The sequence below is a fragment of the Diabrotica virgifera genome, chromosome 2 (genome assembly GCF_917563875.1).
Source record: "Diabrotica virgifera virgifera chromosome 2, PGI_DIABVI_V3a".
Taxonomy (NCBI): Eukaryota; Metazoa; Arthropoda; class Insecta; order Coleoptera; family Chrysomelidae; genus Diabrotica; species Diabrotica virgifera.
In genome coordinates this window covers 125747683-125764919 of record NC_065444.1, presented here as the reverse complement: position 1 = coordinate 125764919, position 17237 = coordinate 125747683, and the positions used below count along the sequence as shown (strand labels likewise).

The 17237-nt window shown below is 33.7% G+C and overlaps 1 protein-coding gene across 1 annotated transcript in view; it reads left to right on the top strand.

The window, feature by feature from the left end:
* The window catches only part of LOC114339746 (uncharacterized GMC-type oxidoreductase Mb1310-like), a 59494-nt gene that overhangs the window by 27447 nt on the left and 14810 nt on the right, over window positions 1-17237 (top strand). Inside the window, exon 2 of the mRNA XM_028290426.2 lies at window positions 10694-10915. Coding sequence (XP_028146227.2) covers window positions 10694-10915 — 222 coding nt within the window. The remainder of the gene's footprint in view (window positions 1-10693; window positions 10916-17237) is intronic.

Below are 17237 nucleotides of genomic sequence, written 5' to 3'. Positions count from 1 at the left end.
AAAAAGTAGCAAAAATAATAGAGGAACATAGGGGAGGAATGGAAACTAATACAAATAGCCATGATAGAAGCGGATGACTTTAGCATTGGGAAAACAGAAAATGAAAAGAGAGAACACTGGTTTGATGAGGACAGCAAAAGAATCCTAGAGCAGAGGAACAACGCAAAAATGAAAAATGTTAGAAACAACACCGGAAAAAGTAGAGATCATTATAAAATCAAAAGAAGATAAGCTAAACGATTATGCAGACAAAAAAGAGAACATTACTGAGAAACAACTAGAATTAATAGAAGAAAACTGTCCGAACTCGAACACAAGTTAAAAATTGTTTTTATCAAGGAGTAAAAAAATACTAGTAACAGCAAAATAAATGTACAATGTTTTACAGAAATAAAGATGATATGTTACTGGGAGACAAGACAGAAAAATGAAACAGTTTGGCAGAGTATTCTTCTCTTCTTATACTTGTTATAGATCTGTCGATCTGTTAATTCCGACGTTGAAGTATTTCTTGAGGGGTACACTGCCAGCTATCTCTCTATCTTTTTGTTGGTCTCCCTGGTGGATGCTTGCCTGCTGGTTTTCCTTCTAGCGCAATTCTTGGTAGTCTGTGCTCCTCCATTCTTTTTACATGACTGAACCATTCTCTTCGTCTTTGCCTGCTGCATCTGACTACATCTTGACCGCCACATTGTTCCCTGATGATGTTGTTTCGTATTCTATCTCTTCTTGTCTTCCCTGCTATTGCTCTTAGTGTCTTCATTTCGACTATTCGTAGCATGCTTTTCGTTTTATTGGTGTCTTCTCTTGATTTAATGCCATAGGTCATAACAGGTCTGATGCAAGTTTTATAAATTCTAATTTTGCTATCCATTCTCATATATGGGTTATTCCAGACACATCTCTCAAACATCCGGACAAGACAGCGGCCTTGTTAATTTGTCCTCTTAGGTGTCTGACTGGGTCATGATAACTTGATAACTCTACACCTAGATATTTGAACTGGTTTAGCTGTTCTATGGGTTCCCCTCTACCACGAGCTTGCATCTAATTGGGTCTTTCGCAATGGTAATGCATATTGTTTTCTGCGTGGATATGTTCATGTTGAGTCGTCGACATGCTTGATAGAATCGATAAAGTTGTCTTTGTGGGTCATCCTCGTCCTCTGCAATTAGGGCTGCATCATCCGCATAGCACACTATGCACACTATACTGATTCCACTGTGGTCGAGTCTGTATCCTAGTAATGTAGCGATTCCAAATCTTCTATCATTTCATCCATTAGCATATTGAATAGAAATGGACTGAAGCTGTCTCCCTGCCTGATTCCTCCTGGTGTTGTTATTGTTCATTTGTTTTATGACTTCAACAATGCTTGCCGGTATTCTTTTTTGCTTAATTTTCTTTATTATATCACTAAGTCTGACTCTGTCAAATGCTTTCGTTAGGTCTACGAAGCAAATATATGCAGGTTTGTTATATTCTATTGACTTCTCTTTCACTTGTTTCATGACAAATATTGCGTCCGTCGTCGACCTGTCTTTTCTGAATCCTTGCTATTATTCTCTGATATTTATCTGTGATTCCAATTTATCCTTGAGTATGCCTGTGAATAACTTCATTGTCGTATTTAAGAGAGTTATTCCTCTGTAGTTGTCCGGACATGAGGCAGAGTATTTCGAAGAATTAGTAATCGGTAAAAGCCAAATAGAAACAGAAATACAACAACAAACACAAGAAATATAACAACAACAAACACAAAAACCGACAGAAATGAAGATAATAGCAGTACTCAAATACCTCAAGGATACTTACTAAATGCGATGTTACCGGGTCTGAATATGTAAATAGGTTGATTCCATGTAGCGAGATTGTTATTGTATATATTGTGTTGTGTCTTGTATCGTTTTAATATTACTATTATGTTTCGATGACAGTAATAGACCTGGATCCCGCGTATCAAAAAAAAGTTGATTAATAGCAAGCTGAAAATGTATTAATAGCTTAACGGTGTCTAGTCGGACAAACTTTGATGTATGGGAACACTGGAACATGGGAAGTTTTAATTGTGGAACAGGTTAAAAATTTGGAAAGTCAGACTACGAAAAAGTTCCGTGGATTTTGTCGAAAAGAACTTCCAATTGATTTGTTATGGTCGAAGCGAAGATCGGTGGGATATGCGCATTTTATCAATGAAATTCGATATTTTTAAGACATTCCAGAAGCCGCTACAGATAAAATGTTTAAACAACCCATTAATCATTTAGAATTAGTCGACGGATATTAGTACAGTTACAATAATTAAGACGACAACTGGACGATGATTTAATGAGTGAAATTTAAAGTTTTTCTACTTTAATCTCAAAAAAAACAAGCTCATTAGCAGAACACATTTAAAAATTATTTTGCACATCATATTTGAAACATTATTTGGTTGAAAAATCTCATTTTTGTTGGCAAAAAGGTATATTAATTTGTCTCGACTAAATTACAGTTCTGTTTATCTTAAAAGGGCTATGTTACTATCGACATTCACACAGTGTTGCCAAACTGAATTTTGTATTTTGAGTGTAAATTTTCCCAGCGATCTCCGAGGGTACAATACCATCTCATTAAACTCTCATGCAAAAATCAGACTGGTGTTTATCACCAACTGGGCAATTTAATGAGTGGAACACGAAGAACGTGTCAAATGACAGAAATCATGTTGGTTAGTAATAGCAGTCTTATTTTTGCATGAGAGTTTAATGAAAGGCTAATAAATCAATTTGATGCTCTGTCCGACAAAATACATGGGACGTTTTCGTAATCTGACGTTCCAAATTTTAAACTGCTCCACAATTAAAACTTCCCCTGATCCAGTGTTCCCGTACATCAAAGTTTGTCCGACTAGACACCGTTAAGATATTAACAAATTTTCAGCTTGCTATTATTCAACTTTTTTTGGTACGCGGGATCCAGGCCTATAATAGTATAACGTTATTTTTCCTTTGCAGAAGATAGAATTATATTTTATTTTATTTATTATGAACTGTACATAAATACATACCTTATATACAGGGTGTCCCGAAAAGATTGGTCATAAATTATACTACAAATTCTAGGGTCAAAAATAGGTTGATTCAACCTCACTTACCTATATACCAGGGGTGGGCAAAGTGCGGCCCGCGGGCCGCATGCGGCCCTTTAGACATTTTTTTGCGGCCCGAGGAGAAAGCGTGAATTATTTTCATTTCAAGACTTTTTCTAATTATTGCTAATATTGATAATTAAATAATATAGATAGATAATGCAGCTATTGATATTATCACTTTCGCAGCGGGTGATTTTTCCGCAAATTTTCAACATAACGCGGGCAATGATTTGGGTTTTTGGCACAGAGATTTATCGGCTCCCTCAATGAAATCCATGAAATTTCAACAAATGAAAATGATATTTTCGAAGTAGTCAGGAACTGTGTGGAAAATTTTGAATTAACCCGTAACCAGCTAGTAAGAGTAACAACTGACGGAGCACCAAATTTAAGAGGAGCAAATATTGTAACGTTGATAAAACTTAAAGATTACGTTCAACAGTTTCCAGAATATGATTTATTATTCTTCACTGCATAATCCATCATCAGATATTGTGCAAGAATGTTTTGCAAGTGGACAACGTCATTTCAATTATAACTAATAGTGTTAACTGTATTAGTTCAATAGGATTAAATCATCGTGAATTCAAAGCTTTTGGAAGAGTTAGAGACAGAACATACTGCTGTCTTATACCACAATCAACAATCATATTCGATAATTAAGTTTAGAAAAGGTTCTAAAAAGAGGCTGTGAATTAGGGGAGGAAATTATTTAGAAATTAAACACTGATACTTTTCTAAATTTATAAGTGTTGATCGCAAAATGAAACTTTTGTAGTGAAATTCAAACTATTCATTGATCGTATAAAAAAGAAAGAATTAGTCCAATTATTTCCCAATACAGTAGAACCTCGTTTATCCGTTAGGGCACCGGAACAAGGGTATGATGGATAATCGAAAAGACGGTTAACAGAACATTAAAAAAAATTAAAAATTCTTAGTACAACTCTCAAATTTCATGTATGGTTTGTTTGACAAAATAAGAGGGATTTGTGTTCATACAATCGAATCAATTTAAAATATTCTAAAATCTTTGTTTTACTGTTGCTTCTCATTTTGCGACGGCTGAATTTCTTAATCAGCATAAAATCATGCAATCTACTTTATTGGCTTCTTCTGCCTGAGAATACCACTCGATGAATTATTGCATATGCGATGCAGCTTCTCTAGATTATTTACGCAAATCTTTGTCACTTACAATAGGTTCATCAACATAGCTAGTCAAATTCCAAGTCTGTGTCAGCTTCTGAATCTGTTTGGTCCGCCTTTGTTGCCATTTCAACGATTTCTTTATCTGTCAGCAATGGATAGCCGTTTGTGTCGTAATCACAAATCAAATTAACTTTCGTTTGTTTTATTTTTTTACCTCAAAATTTTTGCTTATGCAGTCAATACAACTTCTGTATGTACCCTGACGGTTAACAGAGGTGACGGTTAATGAAGAGACGGATAATCGACGTTCCACTGTAATTTTGTTTAGTCCGGATCTAGATTATTCTTGTGATTAGAAGTTGGGTGGTTTGGATTTTAAATGAGATGTCAAATATCAAAAAATATACAAGATGGTTCTTAAGTTATGCTTCCAGAAAGACATGGGCAAAATCGATAAAACACCCTGTAATTCAGTTATAAAAATGATTGAGGCAATAAATGTAGTATATCTAGAAACGCCTTAGTGACCTATTCACAATTTAAGTATTCCCGTTTCTCAATGAAACACCCTGTATATTTGCGGCAAATACCGTGCTTACATAAGTGCGAATGTGGTATAGGGGGGGGGGTAGGGATATGGTTTGAAAATTTTGAAATTTTCGATTTTTTTTATTATTTTGTATGAAAATACATAATTTCAAAAATATTCTGAAAATTTCAGTTTGACCGTAGGAAAACTACCAGAAATACAGCATGTTTGATATCCCTACCTCCGACTCGCTTTGCAGCAGCTTGTTGAGCGTAGTGAGAAACGTTCAACAGCTGTTCCATTTTCTTTTGTAAATTACTCTGCGATTTAAAAACATATTCCGGTGTGCATCACTTTACGATTTGACAGACAGAAGAAATTGAAAATAAAATTTGTCAAAACTAAACGTGTTTTTCTCAAAACTGCTCAACTGCTTTTTATAGGCGGTGGACATTGTAACTCAAAGGCTACTTTAGACATTTCGTGAGGTATCAATAACAAATGTGTTGATTTTCACTATTTCGGTATTTTCACTTCTGAGAGATATCAAAAACGCAAAAATCGTCAAAACTAAAAAAAAAACTCGACAGTGTTATCTCGAGAAACTCAAGTAAAATATTTTTGAATTTTTTGTTTCATATGATCCAATAACGAGTTCTGATGTCTACTGAAAAAATTATTGTGTTTAGGTGTCGGTATGTCGGTAAAAATTTGCCACCGTTGTGTTATTTTTCAATAGTTGGTCTTGAATCATTTTTTTCGGATATTCTTTGAATTGAACTGAATATGTTCATTTAATTTAAAAATAAAATAATTCTACCATAGTTTCAAACAAATTAAAAAAAATTGCTTAACATCCCCCACCCCCCAAAGTTAAAAATTCGAAAACATTGCGGCCCTTGGTAATAGACCAAAAACCTTTTGTGGCCCTTATTACAAAAAGTTTGCCCACCCCTGCTATACACAATAGTGCACACAAAAAAAGTTACAGCCCTTTGAAGTTACAAAATGAAAATCGATTTTTTTTTTCATACATCGAGAACTCTTAGAGATTTTTTATTGAAAATGGACATGTGGCATTCTTATAGCACCAGCATCTTAAAAAAAATTAAAGTGAAATTTGATCACCCCATAAAAATTTTATGGGGGTTTTGTTCCCTTAAACCTCCCCAAACTTTTGTGTACGTTCCAATTAAATTATTATTGTGACACCATTAGTTAAACACAATGTTTCTAAAACTTTTTTGCCTCTCAGTACTTTTTCGATAAGCCAGTGTTTATCGAGATATTTTGAATATTTGTCGAATCCACCACATATTTGTATATGGTGAAGTACGATTATACAGACCTGTTGATAATCTGAAAATTTATTTTAGACCAGGGCGCATCTGTAAAAATATTAGTACATTTGGACGTTGAGAGGTGACTCAAATTTTTTTGCAGAAATTGCTTGAAAATAAATCAAATAATAATATTTGAGTTATCCTCCCTCTCAAAAAGGTCCGGAACATTGTTTAAATAATCAAAATGTAAAAAATTAAGGAAAAATTCGATTTTTTTCTTGGTTTTTTGATTATAACTTTAAAAGTATTAATTTTCGAGAAAAGTTGTACAAACATAAAAGTTGCGTAATTAAATTTCCTATAATATAGAATTGGTTAATAATTTAAAAAATAGTCACCCTTGTTGCAAAATAGCAATAATTGTGAAAAAAACATACACAAACAAGTATTCGCATTATACGTTTTTCAACCATTTATTCTACACTTAGGACCTTCATATTTCACCCTGAAAAACTATATGATACAGTAAAACAATACTGTATATTTCATTAAGATCGGTTCAATAGATTTTGCAAAATAAATTTTGCAATCCAGCTTTCGTAAAAAAAATTATTTTTTCAAAATGTTACAGGACTGAAAATAAAGCAGATAGCAAGTTCAAAATTTTTTTGCTTATAGAAGTGTACTGTACCTTTCATTTGCAACTTTGCAAAATTAAAATCGATTAACACCACGGCGTCAGGAATTTTTTTCAATAAACATTAATTATTGGTGCTACGCGCAGGACAGCGGATAGTTTGTTTTGATTGGGCATTCCAATGACCTTTGATAATGATTGATACATTTTAATTTTTATTACATTTCGATATAAATAAATAAATTGTTTATTGCAAAATAAAAACACATACTCTATCCTTTGAAATAACACTTTTATTAGCAAAAACTTTCTTTGTTAATATATTTTAACTTAAATAATAAAAGTTTATTATTTTTAAACATATGCAATTGTTTAAACAATATTTCACAAACAATAATAAAATTAGTTTGATTTTTGTGGAATTAAAATATTAAAATACAACAAAATAGAGAGTAAGAAAATAATATATTAGATAAAGATTGAAAGAAGTTTTGGTGGAAATCAACTTGTGTGAATCGAACACCGCTGTCCTGCGCGTAGCACCAAAAATTATTGTTTATTTCAAAAATTTTCTGACGCCGTGGTAATTAATCGATTGTAATTTTGAAAATTGTAAATGAAAGGTACAGTACACTTCTATAAGCAAAAAAAATTCAACTTGCTATGTGCTTTATTTTCAATCCTGTAACATTTTGAAAAAATGAATTTTTTTTGCGAAAGCAGGATTGCAAAATTTATTTTGCAAAATCTATTAAACCGATCTTAATGAAATTTACAATATTATTTTACTGTATTATAAAGTTTTTCTGGGTGAATTATGAAGGTCCTAAGTTTAGCATAAATGGTTGAAAAACGTAAAATGCGAATACTTGTTTTTGTATGGTTTTTTCGCAATTATTGCTATTTTGCAACTAGGGTGACTATTTTTTAAATTTTTAACGAATTCTATATTGGAGGAAATTTAATTACACAACTTTTATGTCAGTAATTTTCTCGAAAATGAATACACTTTTAAAGTTATAATCAAAAAACGAAGAAAAAAATCGAATTTTTCCTTCAATTTTTGATATTTTGATTATTTAAACAATGTTCCGGACCTTTTTGAGAGGCAGGATAACTCAAATATTATTATTTGATTTATTTTCAAGCAATTTCTGCAAAAAAATTTGAGTCACCTCTCAAAGTCCATCTCAAAACAGATGGACTATTATCATTTACATTTTTAAGTATATTTTGAAAAAGAAGCCACATCTCGATAAAAGCTGACTTATCAAAAAAAACCTAAGAAGCAAAAAAGTTTTAAAAACACTGTGTTTAACTAATGGTACCACAATAATAGTTTAATTGGAACGTACACAAACATTTGGGGGGTTTAAAGGAGCAAAACCCCATACAATTTTTATGTAAATATATTAAAAAAGAAGCCGCATCTCGATAACAACTCGCTTATCGAAAAAATACTAAGAGGAAAAAAAGTTTTAAAAATATTGTGTTTAACTAATGGTATCACAATAATGAATTAATTGGAACGTAGACAAAAGTTTGGGGGGTATAAGGGAACAAAACCCCCATAAAATTTTTATGGTGTGGACAAATCTCACTATAATTCTGTTTTAAGATGTTCTTACCATAAGAATGATACATGCCCATTTTCAATAAAAAATCTCTAATAGTTTTTGAAATATTGAAAAAAATATATTTTCATTTTGTAACTTCAAAGGGCTGTAACTTTTTTATGAGCACATTTGTACTAAGGTAAGTTAGATTCAATCGAACTCTTTTTGACTCCAGAATGTGTGGTATAATTTATAACCAATCTTTTCGGGGCACCCTGTATATTTAGGTACTTTGTTTTTGACCTGCGTTTTACCGAGTCTGCCGTCCTGAAAGAGCTACCCGTTACAATTCTAAGAACAATACAAGAGAAAGCTTATGAATACGATATAGAACTATATAATATGTATATAGACTTTAAACAAGCTTTTGATAGTGTGAAAAGAGACAAAATGCTGGAAGACCTCCGTAATTTAGGTATACAAAAAAAAATATCAGCCTTATGAAAATGACGTTGCAGGGTTCAAAAGCCGCAGTCAGAGCAGAATGAAACTGACCCCCCTGTTTGACATCAACATGGGGGTGAGACAGGGAGACGCACTTTCAACCATGCTGTTCAACCTAGTTCTTGAGGCAGTTGTCAGAAAAACCAATGTAACCGGCCATATAAATACCAAAACAGTACAAATTACTGCATATGCAGACGATGTATTAGCTATTATTAGTAGAAGCAAGACACGACTCATGGAAACGTTGAAGGAAATTGATCCTGAAGCACAAAAAAGAGGGCTTAAAATAAACAAGACAAAAACTAAGTACATGACCATCAAAAGAACACCTGAGAATGAAAATAATATAGCAATAGACAACTATACTATTGAACGTGTGGATGCCTTCACATATCTGGGCACAGAAATCAATCAGAAGAATTCCGTAACTAGCGAAATCAACGCACGTATTTCCAGTGGAAATCGTACATACTATGCTAATAAAAGATTGATAACATCGAAATTACTAGATAAAAGAACCAAGATGACTTTCTACAGAACCTTGATTAGAACCGGTGTAACCTATGGTTGATAAACCTGTAATGACGATAAACTATGAAGCCCAACTCAGGACATTCGAGAGAGAGATACTGAGAAAAGTATATGGCCAGGTGCAATCAGGAGAAACGACGAGGTTAATGAACTGAATGAAGAGGATGATATTGTAAGATTTGTGAAAAGTCAAAGACTGTCATGGCTGGGACATGTTCAGCGACAAGAAGATACGAAAACGACAAAGAAGATAATACAGTGGAAGCCGGTAGGAAGGCGGAAAAAAGGAAGACCCATGACGAGATGGTTGGATGACGTGGAGGATGACCTGAAAACCATGAACATAAGACAATGGAGGAGAAGGGCACAAGAGAGATCTGACAGACATAGCCAGACAGGCAAAGACCCATCCAGGGTTATGATGCCAAAAGAAGAAGAAGAAGTGAGACCAACGGTGTTGTATGCATGTATGAAACTTGGACAATGAATCAGAAATAAAAGCTAGAGATTTGGGAGAGAAAAATCTTGAGAAAAGTTTTTGGTGGTGTAATGGAGGCTAACGGGGAATGGCACAGAAGAACAAACCAGAAGCTAATGGAAGTTAAAAATAAAACGGGATAATACCCGAAGGTTGGCTGTATACCATCTAGTTAAATAAAATTAACATGAAGTAAAACTCCCTAGTGTAGTTGGTATATTTAATAAAAATTCTAAAAATTTTTAAAAATCCAAACGGATTACGTTCAAAACGTTTTCGGACTTATCAGTCCATCATCAGTGAACTCTCTGTCCTTGCTAAATAGCCACAATGCCAAACACTGGTCAAGATGTATGTTCTAACTACATGGTAAAATTTGTTAAACAATTTGGCTTACATTGGATGCCAACGGATTAGTACTAGGTACATGATGCTCTACTCCATTAATTAAGAGATTTTTTATTATAGATAATAAAAAATCTCTTAATTAATGGAGTAGAGCATCATGTACCTAGTACTAATCCGTTGGCATCCAATGTAAGCCAAATTGTTTAACAAATTTTACCATGTAGTTAGAACATACATCTTGACCAGTGTTTGGCATTGTGGCTATTTAGCAAGGACAGAGAGTTCACTGATGATGGACTGATAAGTCCGAAAACGTTTTGAACGTAATCCGTTTGGATTTTTAAAAATTTTTAGAATTTTTATTAAATATACCAACTACACTAGGGAGTTTTACTTCATGTTAATTTTATCTAATGGAAGTTCTCAGCATATTTTATGTAGTTCTTCATCTGTGATACAACGTTTTACTAAACAAAATATATCAATATAAATATCATTAATACGAATCAATGATTTAAACAATATTTACAATTTTGCAGATTATGGAACATATGATTTTGTAATAATTGGCGGCGGTACGGCTGGATGTGTAGTAGCGAACAGACTTTCAGAAATTGAAAACTGGAGTGTCCTTGTTATAGAAGCCGGAAATTACACAAGTCTTGGAGTACATCAATTCCTCTCAAACTCATTTTCGCTGACACAACATTCAAATTTTAACTGGGGCTATCCAATGGTATCACAGAGACCTGACGGCTCAGGTGAGTTTGTAGTCCAGGTACCGAAGCTTTTCACCTCGCAATTTTTACAGAATGGATCGATATGCTTGAAAATTTGAGAATAATTAGTGGATAGTCCAAGGATCAAAATCTAAATGATGTCGAAAGGCGCTTTTACCATAGGGGTGGTTTTTTTTACCACCCATCTCGGGGGTGAAAATTATTTTATCTTTTGACTACAACAGTTGATAAAAACGATCATTCTAAGCAAAAAATTTTCTATGCATTTTTTTGATAAAATTAATAGTTTTCGATTTATTCGTTATCGAAAGTGTTAGTTTTATATGTAAAATAATCTATGTTCTTCGATATATTCATTTACGATTCACTCAATTTTTGCCGTAGAAAAAATTTTTCCAAACCAAATTCTTGGGAATTAATTAACCTACAATTTCATAATTAATCATTTTTTCGTATCTCTGATGCTAATCTTTCTATTCTGAAGAAAATGGCATTTTTTTACCAAACTACAAAAATTTGTTATTCGTTTTAACTCCAGTGTTTTAAAAACTAATCATTCTAAGCCAGTCACACTTCTAGAATCTCTTAATATTACATAAATAAAAAAGAATGAATAACGCCAATAAATAAAAACACCGCTAACTTACATTATTATGCTTCCAATTGGATTTCTCCTTTTTCTCAAAAAAATATATTGATTTTTTAGGGTCTATAATGCTATTAATATTAAATCCTTTTAAAATCCTCAGTCGCAAAAAGAGGTGACTTTGAAAGGGTTGGTAAAGGTGGTTTTTGCATGTTATTACAAAATTTAATTGTCAATAGCTAATTCAATTTTTTCCGTGGAAAAAATTTTTGCAAACCAAGTTCTTGGGAATTAAAGCTACAATTTCATATTTAAATATTTTTTCGTATCTCTGATGCTAATCTTTCTATTCTGAAGAATAGGGCATTTTTTACCAAACTACCAAAATTCGTTATTCGCTTTTAACTCCAGTTTTTTTAAAACTAATCATTCTTAGCTGGTCAAACTTCTAGAACCTATTAACAATACATAAATAAAGAATATCAAATAAGGTTAATGCTTAATTTTAATTAGGGTGGTGATTAGGCGGTTGTTTTCGATCACTTTTTCGCTGAAAAAAAATAGGGACTGACATTTTTTTTATTATAAGTCACTTAAGGTGATACAGTAGCGATCAACAGGTAGCAAAAACGCGTTCCAAGATTGGGGCTGTAATTTTGAATATTTTTTCGAGGTATTTGGCACACTTATTGGTAAATAAAGAATTGCGGTACAGAGCCCAATTTGAAAAATATATTAATATGTGTAAATTACTGTGTAATTAAATACAATATTAAAAAAACGAGCCTGTACCGCCATTAAGAAGAACAAAAAAATACACTTTCTTTTTTTCAAATAAACTTTTTTATCCGATGCCTAGATTTTGTGTCATTTTGGAACTACATACTAAAATTTTTTATTTCATTAGTAGTTCCAAAATGACACAAAATCTAGGCATCGGATAAAAAAATTTATTTCAAGAAAGTGTATTTTTTGTTCTTCTTAATGGCGGTACAGGCTTGTTTTTTTAATATTGTATTTAATTACAGAGTAATTTCCACATATTAATATATTTTTCAAATTGGGTTCTGTACCGCCATTCTTTATTATATTACGAATAAGTGTGCCAAATATCTCGAAAAAATATTCAAAATTGCAGCCGCAATCTTGGAACGCGTTTTCGCTACCTGTTGATCGCTACTGTTTCCTCTTAATTTTTGAGCGAGACTTTTTTTATTTCTGGAGATAGATATTTTTAAATACTTTAAATTAGTTTTAACAAGATATCCTCGAAAAATGCATTGTTTTCCCGTATTTTGACTTTAAAACTACAATATTTAGCATTTGACGAAGAAGAGCTAACATATAATAAAGTATAGCTCGATTACCACTGGTCTTAAAGAACATTAAAAAAACAGTTTTGTTTATTTTTTCAAAAGGTACATATGTGTTAAGAGTTGTTTTGATAAAACGTAATTTTTTTGAGTTATTACCAGAAAACTGGTTAAAAACATTGATTTCTTTGATATAAAACTAACACTTTAGATAGCGAATAAATCAAAAACTATTAATTTTATCAAAAAAATGAGTAGAACGTTTTTTGCTTAGAATGAATGTTTTACCAACTTTTGTAGTCAAAATATAAAAAAAAATTTCGACCCCCAAGATGGGGTGGCAACCACCCCCATTGTAAAAGCGCCTTTCGGTATGATCTAGATTTTGATCCTTGGACTATCCACTACTTTGTCTCAAATGTTCAAGCAAATCGATTCATTCTGTAAAAATTGCGAGGGTTTGGTCCTATTTGAAGCTTCATTATTTGCAATATTTGTGAAATACAGAAAGACCTTCAATAAAATTAGACAATTGTATATCTAGTCATCATTATCTTTACCTTATTCCTATGCGGAGTCGGCTTCCCTAATTGCATTTCTCCATAAAATTCTATCTTGGGTCATATCAATATTAATCCCCTTTACCAACATGTCCTGCCTAATCGTCTCCCCCCACGTCTTCTTTGGTCTTCTTCTCCTACTCCTTCCAGGAATCTGCTTTTCAGCAATTCTTCGTATTGGGTGATTAGCGTCTCGACGTTGAACATGACCAAACCATCTCAACCTATGCTCTCTCATTTTGGCATCAATTGATGCCACACCTAGACTTCCCCCTAATATACTCATTTTTAATTTTATCGTTTTTTGTCACTCCACTCATCCATCTAAGCAATCTCATTTCCGCCACATTCATTTGTTGTTCTTCTTTCTTTTTTACTGTCCAACATTATTTCCGTACATCATAGCCGGTTTTATGGCTGTTTTATAGAATTTTCCCTTCAACTTCATTGAAATTTTCCTGTCACACAGCACACCACTCGCTTCCTTCCACTTCATCCATTCAGCCCTAATTCTACTGCATGCATCTCCATCTATTTCACCATTACTCTGTAATACCGATCCCAGGTACTTAAAACTATTTCTGTTTACAATCAGTTCACTATCCAAAGATACCATTTTATTTGTAGTAGCTCCATCTTTAAATGAACATTGCAAATACTCTGTCTTTGTCCTACTAAGTTTTAAACCCTTTTCCTCCAGAGCTTGTCTCCACTCTTTCAGTTTTTGTTCTAAGTCTCTTTCACTATTTCCTACTAACACGACATCATCAGCATATATTAAGCACCATGGAATGTTACCCTGTAGTTTCGCTGTTATCTGGTCCAAAACTAATGAGAATAAATACGAACTTGGCACCGAGCCTTGGTGCAATCCTACTTTCACATGAAATTTATCAGTATCTCCCACACCTGTTCTAACACTAGTCGTTACTCCCCCATACACATCCCTCACAATCTTTACATATTCACTAGGGACTCCTTCCTTATTGAGTGCCCACCACAGAATCTCTCGAGGAACTCTATCACATGCTTTCTCAAGATCAATGAATACCATATGAACGTTTGTTTCTCTACTCCTGTATTTTTCCATCAACTGCCTTATAAAGAAAATTGCATCTGTTATTGATCTGCCCTGCATAAAGCCAAATTGATTCTCGGATATTTCGGTCTCTTCACGTATCCGTCTATCAATTACTCTTTCCCATATTTTCATGGTGCTAGTACTGCTTTTCCATTCATCTGGCATTTGTTCAACTTCCATAATTCTATTAAATAAACCTGCTAGCCACCTTGTTCCTGTCTCTCTCAATGCTGTCCATACTTCCCCAGGAATATCATCTGGTCCTACCGCTTTTCCTTTCCTTATTGCTGCTACTGTATCCGTTGACTCTACAGGCTGTCTGTCAAATTAGTCATTTAATAAGCTGCCAAATTACTTTCTCCATCTCTTTTTGACATCCTTTTCGTGAACTAGTATTTTATTATTTTCATCTCGGATACATCTAATCTGATTAAAATCGTTTGCTTTCTTTGCTTTCTGTTTGGCTTTTATTATTTTATTTTATATCTTCGTTTCGCCTTCACTGGTATCAATTTAATCGTATAGGTGTAAATACGCTTCTGCTTTGGCTTTTGCTTCTGCTACTTTCGCTTCCTTTTTCGCCACCATATAGTTTTGAAGATCTGTGTCGTATCTGGTTTCTTGCCACTTTTTATATAATTTTCCCTGCTCTTTTATTTTCCCTTGTACTTCGTTTGACCACTACCAGGTCTATTTATCCTCAAACTTTTTTCCTGGCGTTTTCCCAAGTATTTCAATAGCAGTCTCTCTAATACTACTGGCCATTTTTCTCCAAATTGTATTAGGGCTTTCTTTCATGTTCCAACATATTTTGTCTACTATTCTTTCCCTGAATAGGCCTTCCTTCTCATCTTTTAGCATCCATCACTTGATTTTTTGTGGTCCTCTCCGATATTTTGGTTTAGCTTCCCTTTTTACTTTAATTTCCAGAACAAGCAGCTTCTGTTGTTGGCTTACTGTCTCACTAACTATTACCTTGTAGTCCTTGCATTCACGTATGTCTTCTTTCCTTATCATGAAATAGTCTATTCGGGATTGGTGTTGTCCACTTTTGTACGTGATAAGATGAGTTTCTCTCTTTTTAAAGAATGTGTTAACAATCGCCATATCTAGTGCTGTTGGTAATTCAAGCACATCATTTATATGATACATATATCATCTCCAGCTTCATTTGTAGTTCCAAACAGCGTAATTTGTAGTTCTGTTTGAGGAGCATACACACACAACATTCAATACCTCTTTACCAATTACAAATTTACTGACATCATTCTATCTCTTGTTCTTACAACTTCCACTACGTTATCTTTCATTTCACTATCAGCAATTATACCAACTTCATTTCTAGTGTTACTACTCCCTGCATACCACAATTTGTAACCTTCACCTAGTTATTTCGCCCTTTGTCCTTTCCACCTAGTTTCTTGAATGCAAGCAATTTGCACTCTCCTTCGTTTGAACGCATCCACTAACTTCAGACCCTTACCTGTAAGACTACCAAGATTCCACGACCCTATCCTAATTTTTCTGACCTGCAATGGTGTTGCCCTGAGATAGTCCTCACCTGGAAATCCGAACGGAGGCTCATTTTACTTCCGACATATTTTACCTCAGGAGATGCCATCATTTCAGTATAAGTTTTTATATCATTGAAGAAGGTTTTTCATTATTATGGCCTGAAAATATTTTGTTTGGATATTTGATGCCTGAATGCCTTTTCTATCAGCACCATACCCTGCCCTGCACGTTTAGCCAATACGTCACCAATGCAACCAAAGTGCAGTATTACCCCACACCCGCCTGCATTTTTCTGTATAGGCCAGGATCCCTACTATAAGGACTGCCCTATAAGCCAAATGTATTGTTGCCCGTATCCCGCCACTAGGAGGCACGTACTTTATTCGGGATACACAATTGTATATCTAGTATTCGCGACTGTTCTGAATTATCGCTAGGCATTTGACAGCCAACGGTCCAGTCTATTGTAAAAGCATAAGAAGTACGAAAGTAAATTTCTGTAGTAATGAATATATATGCAACAAATTGAATTAAAAAAATCCTTTTTTTTTTATTTCTAGGGTAAGTCTATGGAGAGTTTTCGGATGGGGTTTAGGTTCAAAATGGAAGACAATAGAACAGTTTTGTGTGAAAGATCTTATATCGTTCACAAAAGAATCGAGTTTTTAACAAAACAACACATGATATTTTTAAAAAATCCATAAAAGAGTATAAAATCCATAAAACACGCTGATACTGAAACATAGAGAGATATTTTTTTCTATTAAGTAAACCGCGTCAAAAATGAAAGGTTATTGGCGGAGGAGACTTGTACATAAAATCAGATGCTATCTTATAACTAATTATAAATGAGGATTTTCGTCTATTGTTATATCAGTTTATACAATTCGGTTAGGTTCAGAAACTAAGTCACTTTTTCACTATTAGATACTATAGTTCAGAGCACTTTCCAGATCACTTGGTAAATCACTTTGAAGTCGTTCCAGGTGATAGAGTGGGCAGTTAACAATAATGTGTTCGATTGTCAGAGGAATATGGCAGACATTGCACAGTTTTTGTTGCTCTTTCTTTACTAGGTACTGGTGGGTTAGCCTGGTATGTCCTATTCTCAAGCGGTGTTGTATGACTAGATCTCGTCGTTTTTGTGGCATTATCTCTTTTGGTGACAAATTTGGGATGATTCGTTGTAGTTTGTTGTCGTCCAGTTGTTTCCATCTTTCGGACCATATGCCCATTGAAAATTCTTTGATGTTATTTTGAATGTCTGAATGAGGAATTTCAAGGAGCT